This window comes from Seriola lalandi, unplaced genomic scaffold, assembly GCF_002814215.2.
Source record: "Seriola lalandi dorsalis isolate HSWRI2012SDOR001 ecotype SW California unplaced genomic scaffold, Sedor1 jcf7180002054847, whole genome shotgun sequence".
Taxonomy (NCBI): Eukaryota; Metazoa; Chordata; class Actinopteri; order Carangiformes; family Carangidae; genus Seriola; species Seriola lalandi.
This window is the reverse complement of record NW_019525400.1, coordinates 188,210-194,519: the sequence shown is the minus strand read 5'-3', so window position 1 is coordinate 194,519 and position 6,310 is coordinate 188,210. Positions and strand designations below refer to the sequence as shown.

The window sequence follows — 6,310 nt, the reverse complement described above, 5'->3', positions numbered from 1 at the left end:
CACCACCCACCTCTGATTCATCCTGACTCTTCAGAGATTGAACCACCGACGTCTCGGAGTAGAAGTCGCCTCTTTAACCTTCGAGCCGTCGCGGCTCAGTGGAGTCTGACGCCACCGAGTAAAAGAAACATGAAGGAAATCTGAACGAACATGATCACAACATGTAATAAACTTTTTACACAAGACATGCAGCTCAAACAATACGATAAGAAATCAAATGCTACAATAGAATAAGGGCCAATTGAAGGACAATGACAATAGAAGATAGAAAGACAGTCAATGATAAAATATGTAAATGAAAATAAAACATAAACCAGTAAGAATAATCAAATATGAGAGGATTCATTAAAAGCCAAGTTAAATAAATGTTCTTTAACATCATTAGAATCAGAGTAAAACATGCTCAAAGTGAAGGAATGTAATGTGGAGCTCTGCAGAGGAAACGATTTCTCTCAGCCTGTTTCATCAGTTCAGAGAGTAACTGAGCTCTCGCTGCCTCGGGGTCTCTGCAGGTCTCTGCAGGTCTCTGCAGGTCTCTGCAGGTCTCTGCAGGTCTCTGCAGGTCTCTGCAGGTCTCTGCAGGTCTCTGCAGGTTTCTGCAGGTCTCTGCAGGTCTCTGCAGGTCTCTGCAGGTCTCTGCAGGTCTCTGCAGGTCTCTGCAGGTTTCTGCAGGTCTCTGCAGGTCTCTGCAGGTCTCTGCAGGTCTCTGCAGGTCTCTGCAGGTTTCTGCAGGTCTCAGCAGGTTTCTGCAGGTCTCTGCAGGTCTCTGCAGGTCTCTGCAGGTCTCTGCAGGTTTCTGCAGGTCTCAGCCTCCGACAGAAACATCATCCACTGAGGGACATAATAATCTGTCTTGTTATGTGTCCAACACTCTGCACACAGTAGATGTAAATCCACACATGTACATTTGCTTTAGAAAGATGTTTTAGAATCAAACTTCATGTCAAACATTTCCTCTTTATTTCCGTAGTGACATCGTTATTTGTCTAATTGATCCGCTGACACTGAAAGTCTGTGGTGACATTTTCGTGAATAGAAGTTTCCCGCCCACGGAGCAGAACAGGCCTGAGAGAAGAGAGTGGATGATGCTGGTGATCAGGTGGTTACATCCCAGCAGGCGACGCACCTGACTGTCACGTCAGAACGACCTGATGTTAGAGTTTGGTTTGAAATGAAAGTCAGGTTGACGTCAAAACCAAAGAAGAGAGGAGGCACTGAGCCTCTCTTCTGATTGGCTGACTGTTTTCTGAGTGATCCAATAAAAATACAGCAGATTTCAGGTAAAAACACTCAGAGAAACCAAATCCTGCAAGGTCTGGATGGTGGGTCCAGGTGGGCGGGGCTTGGTGACTGCTTTGTTGTGACATCACAAAGTTCCAGAAGTCCTGACGGCTGGTTTTAAGGCTCAGTTTCTGAATACAGGCTGTGTGCATTTCTCTGTGGACTGAGGCTTTGATACTTTCACAGTATTAATATAGAAGCTAGAGCTGATCTATAATCTATAATCACACTACACATGGACACAGACCTTCACACTGGAGGAGCTTTAACTTCAGTCTAACATCCCCGTGTTGTGAGTATAGGGTCGGATCTTTGTCTGGTCGTGGTGTGTGACTTCCTGGTTCTGTTGGAGTCATTTTTGCATGTTTAAAGAGTTTATCTCGCTCACTAACAGATTCAAACACGTTCAGCCTGAGTTAAATCATAATTATTTAGACTGTATTTCCCTCAGCTGAAGATCCTGTTCGGCTGCTTGAGTTCAGGCAGCAGTCATCACGCCGGACTCTGTAGAAAATGTTTTCTATTTCACAGATTGAAGGCTTGCTGTGGCTCTGGTATAAACAGAGTTCAGATAGCATGCAGCTGTGTTAGTATTCAGACACACACACTACAGAGACTCTGCAGCTGAGACTGGACACAGGGGATGTTCAGTATGTTGCATTATTTCTGTCAGGACATCTTGTTCTGTTCAGACTCAGTCACCAGCTCGCATCGCTCTGGATGAATCTCAAATTACAACATTTTAGTTTCCAGAATAACTTTTGTTCTCCCAGAGTTTCTGAGTGAGGAGGAAGCAGCTTCACTGATGAAGATAATTACAGTAATTCTTCACTGTGGGACAGAGGGCGAGGAGTCAGTGTCCGTGGAGAGGAGAGGAGAGGAGAGGAGAGGAGAGGAGAGGAGAGGAGAGGAGAGGAGAGGAGAGGAGAGGAGAGGAGAGGAGAGGAGAGGAAAGGAGAGGAAAGGAAATTTACGAACCTGAAAAAGTAAAGGCAGTTTAAGTAAAACATAAAGAAAGGAAGGGTAAAGAAAGAAAAGGAAAGACAGGAAAGGAAAAGAAATGAATTACACAAGGAGATTAAAGAGAAAAAAAACTGAAAGGATGAGAAAACAAAGGAAATTAATGGAAATACAAGAAAAAGAAAAGTAATCCAGGGAAAGGAAAGAAATTGGAGAGCAAGCAAAATTTAATTACACAAAAAACAAAGAAAATGTAATTTAAGAGAAAGAAAAAGAAAAGAAAAAGAAGTAATCCAAGGAAATGAAGAGAAAAGGAAGCAAAGGAAAGGAAAGGAAGTGAGAGAACACGACACGGTACAAGAAAAAGCAAATAATGGAAAAGAAATTAAACTAAATTTAATTACACGCAAATGAAAAGATGATAAACAGATACGCTCTGAAGGAAAGGGAGAGAGAGAGTCATGAACAGGAGACTGTCGTCCACATGAGTCTCAGAGCTGGACGTCCGACTGATGTTCACACAGTCACACACTCTGACAGTTAAATATCTAATGATTTCAGCAGCCACACATCCACTTTATTCATGCTCTATTTTCATCTGCCTGCTCCCACTGCACACACACACACACACACACACACACACACACACACACACACACACACACACATTAATTCACAGCTCTCTCATGCAAAGTTTTTCTGCATAAACACGTTTCTGCATAGATGAATTTTGATCGACGTGTTTTTATGTAAATATTTTTGACTCGCACTTTGTAAAGTCAACTTCCTGACAGCTCCACTATAGATCTTCCTCCTCGTCCTCCTCGTCCTCCTCCTCTTCAGCCACCAGGTCTGCAGCCTTTTTTCTTATTTCTTTTATTTAATTATTCGTTCTTTTGTCTTTTTCTATTCAATTCACTATCACAGCATCCATTACGTACGTTCTGTCCTCTGACGTGCGCTAAATAAGTGTTTGACTTTAAAAGCAAAAGTGATTTACTTCATAAAACCGTGAACAGACAACATCTCTGTATGTTCAAACCGGGAGACGTCACAGTTTATCTCTGCTAAATAAAAAAAAACACGCCGAAGCCTCCATATATTTAATGTGAAATAACGCTGTCAAACTTGACCACTAGGAGTCGCCAAAGTCATAAATGTTCACATCCTTCACACGGAGGCTTTAACATTCAGGTATCTACTGTGTCGTGAATAATTCCTACGTTTTTAGTTTTGCTAGCAGCATCAGTCTTATCTCCTGATGGAGGCCTAACAGCTGTTAAAGCACAGACGTCTACCGTTATAAGGTAGGTCCAGTTTATTCCATCACTCAGGTTACATAACATGAAACTATTTCAAACTTTAAGCTCTTCTATGATGTAATAACATTTCACCAGCCCACGATCTTTAGGCCTCAACAAGTTTCAAAATGGAGCAAAACTTTCGCTCGTAACTTGTAAAAAGTAAAAAGTGTAAATTCTTTTTGTATATGACTTGATTCATTTTACAGTCAGAAGAAATAAAGAGTTGTAACAAATTTCTTCCATCCATCTTTTTATAATTAAAATTTTGGACATTTTTTATTTTTAAATATGTAATATCTGAGGGTTTTTTAAAAATCAGAACAAATCAGAAATTTCCCATAGTAATAAAATCACTCTCCAAACAGAAGAACATCTCTTTAGTGAAGCAGGTGTGTCGGAGCAGGATCAATGACTTTTAAAAAAATTAAAAATATTGTAAAAGATTCCAAAAATTAGTTTTCCATAATTGTAAAATATTTCTTGACCTCTGTTCCCCTTCGTTTTCTTTTTCCTGTTCTTCAGACTCGTGTCATTTTGTTGAACTGGTGCGCCTGGTTCCTGAGGATGCGGCGTCCCGGTGAGGCGAAGGTCCGCCTGGCGTGTCACAACGCCACCAAGCATCGGCGCGGCAGCCTGTCCAGCCTGGAGCTCAGCGTCAGCCAGGGGTCGCTGCGACATCACCCGCAGGTAACCAACGGCAACCTCCTCTACGTCGGCTTCCGAGGCATGGAGGGGCTGCACTACGCCTCGCCCACCGAGCCTGAACTCCTCTGTTCGAGGCTGGTGGGAGGTGGCGCCGGTGGGGAGGAGGATGCCCTGAGAGCAGGGGGCGGGGCCGGAGGAAGAGGGGGAGGCGCAGCGGTGGGCGGCTCAACGGTGGAGGCGGAGCTGAACCAGATCCTGGAGGAGGTGAGGTACATCGCCAGGCGTTTCCGCGGGCAGGACGAGGAGGAGACCGTCTGCAGCGAGTGGAAGTTTGCTGCGGCGGTGATTGACCGGCTGTGTCTGGTGGCGTTCTCGCTCTTCACCATCCTCTGCACCATCGGCATCCTCATGTCGGCTCCCAACTTCGTGGAGGCCATTTCCAAAGACTTCTTCAGCTGAGGAGGAGAGAAGGAGGCGAGGCGGAAAGATGGTCTGTTGACTCCAGAAATCTCCTGTAACTGTTGACTGTACATATGTAGAATGAACGTTGTTGAGTGTTTTCATTTCAAGGCAGCTGCAATAACGTGAGAAACTGTTGTCTCTGTCTCTTGGGAGAAAATATCAGGCTTAAAGCTCCATATTTTCTTCTTCTTCTGTGTTTTATTTGAAGTGTTGGTCCATTAGAAGATATAAAAACCATCTCAGTGTAGTTTCACATCTCCTCTCTCAGGCTTCTCTCTGGAGCTCTAGTAACATCAGGTCTGTGAGCCAATCAGAAGAGAGGAGGCTCTGAGCCTCTCTTCTGATTGGCTGACTGTTTTCTGAGTGATCCAATAAAAATAAAGCAGATTTCAGGTAAAAACACTCAGAGAAACCAAATCCTGCAAGGTTTGGATGGTGGGTCCAGGTGGGCGGGGCTTGGTGACTGCTTTGTTGTGACATCACAAAGTTCCAGAAGTCCTGACGGCTGGTTTTAAGGCTCAGTTTCTGAATACAGGCTGTGTGCATTTCTCTGTGGACTGAGGCTTTGATACTTTCACAGTATTAATATAGAAGCTAGAGCTGATCTATAATCACACTACACATGGACACAGACCTTTACACTGGAGGAGCTTTAATAGTAAATCCATACAGGACTCTACTCATTCATTCCCACATGAAAATTTTAAAATAGATTTTTTTATCACGAGTAGAAATCATCAAATACAAAATGTTAGAGGTATTTGGCCGATGAAAACTTTATTTTATGTGTAAATTAAATCATGATTCCTCAGCTCCAACATCATTCAGACTAGTTGTAAAAACACTTTATAATTACTTCTGTGGTGCTCAGATGTCTTTTAACAGCTTTAACTGACAGCTAGCAGCAAGTAGTGAAGTGGGTAGAAATTATCAGCAAAGTAAGAGTTTATCAGCTGACTCTCTATGGTAGAGAAAATAGAAATATGTATTAGACACTTTCTTGAATAACAAAATATTTTTACACCTTTGAGTGTGACAAGATATTTTCCACCAGTTCTATTACAGTTCTGTAATTCCTGATCTTTTTATCCAGTTTCAATGTGACAAGACTGAGATACATCCCATTTTGTTAAGTGTTTAAATGTAAATGTGTAAAAGCCTCTGTCACGAAGATGAACTGAACTTGTAACTGTGTGTTTCCCTGCCGACGGTGTGAAGTCTGACCAGGTTGTGATTTCAGAGTGACTGCGGTTCATCAGCTGTCGAAGTGTTTGTTGAGGTGAAACAGTCAGTCAGGCAGTTAACACGTTCAGTCACAGCCCGCTCTCTCTTCACTCTGCTCTTTGGAAATAAATGTATTTTTCTTAAACACCAGGCGCTGACGTGGATCCTTCCAGCCGTCACAGTTTGAATCAGAAAATGTCCAACTTTTCTGCTCTACAGATTCTCACATTCATTCAAAACGTTCAAATGACGACGATGATGATCAGCATCGGCTGCCAAACAAAAACTGTAAAATTCAAGTAAATTATCCTAATTCAAATAAAGTGTAAAAACAATACATTTACAGAAAGTTTCATTAATATTTCTACAGCGAAAAACTGTTATTTTACAGATTTCTCCTAAATTATTCTGATCAAACTCCTTCAATAAAGTGA

General features: G+C 42.4%; 1 protein-coding gene across 1 annotated transcript in view; it reads left to right on the top strand.

The window, feature by feature from the left end:
- The window catches only part of LOC111670253 (neuronal acetylcholine receptor subunit alpha-7-like), a 38,126-nt gene extending 32,105 nt beyond the window's left edge, over positions 1-6,021 (top strand). Inside the window, exon 10 of the mRNA XM_023426899.2 lies at positions 4,068-6,021. Within this exon, the coding sequence (XP_023282667.1) occupies positions 4,068-4,649 (582 nt within the window). The 3' untranslated portion in view covers positions 4,650-6,021. The remainder of the gene's footprint in view (positions 1-4,067) is intronic.
- Positions 6,022-6,310: the final 289 nt, after the last annotated feature.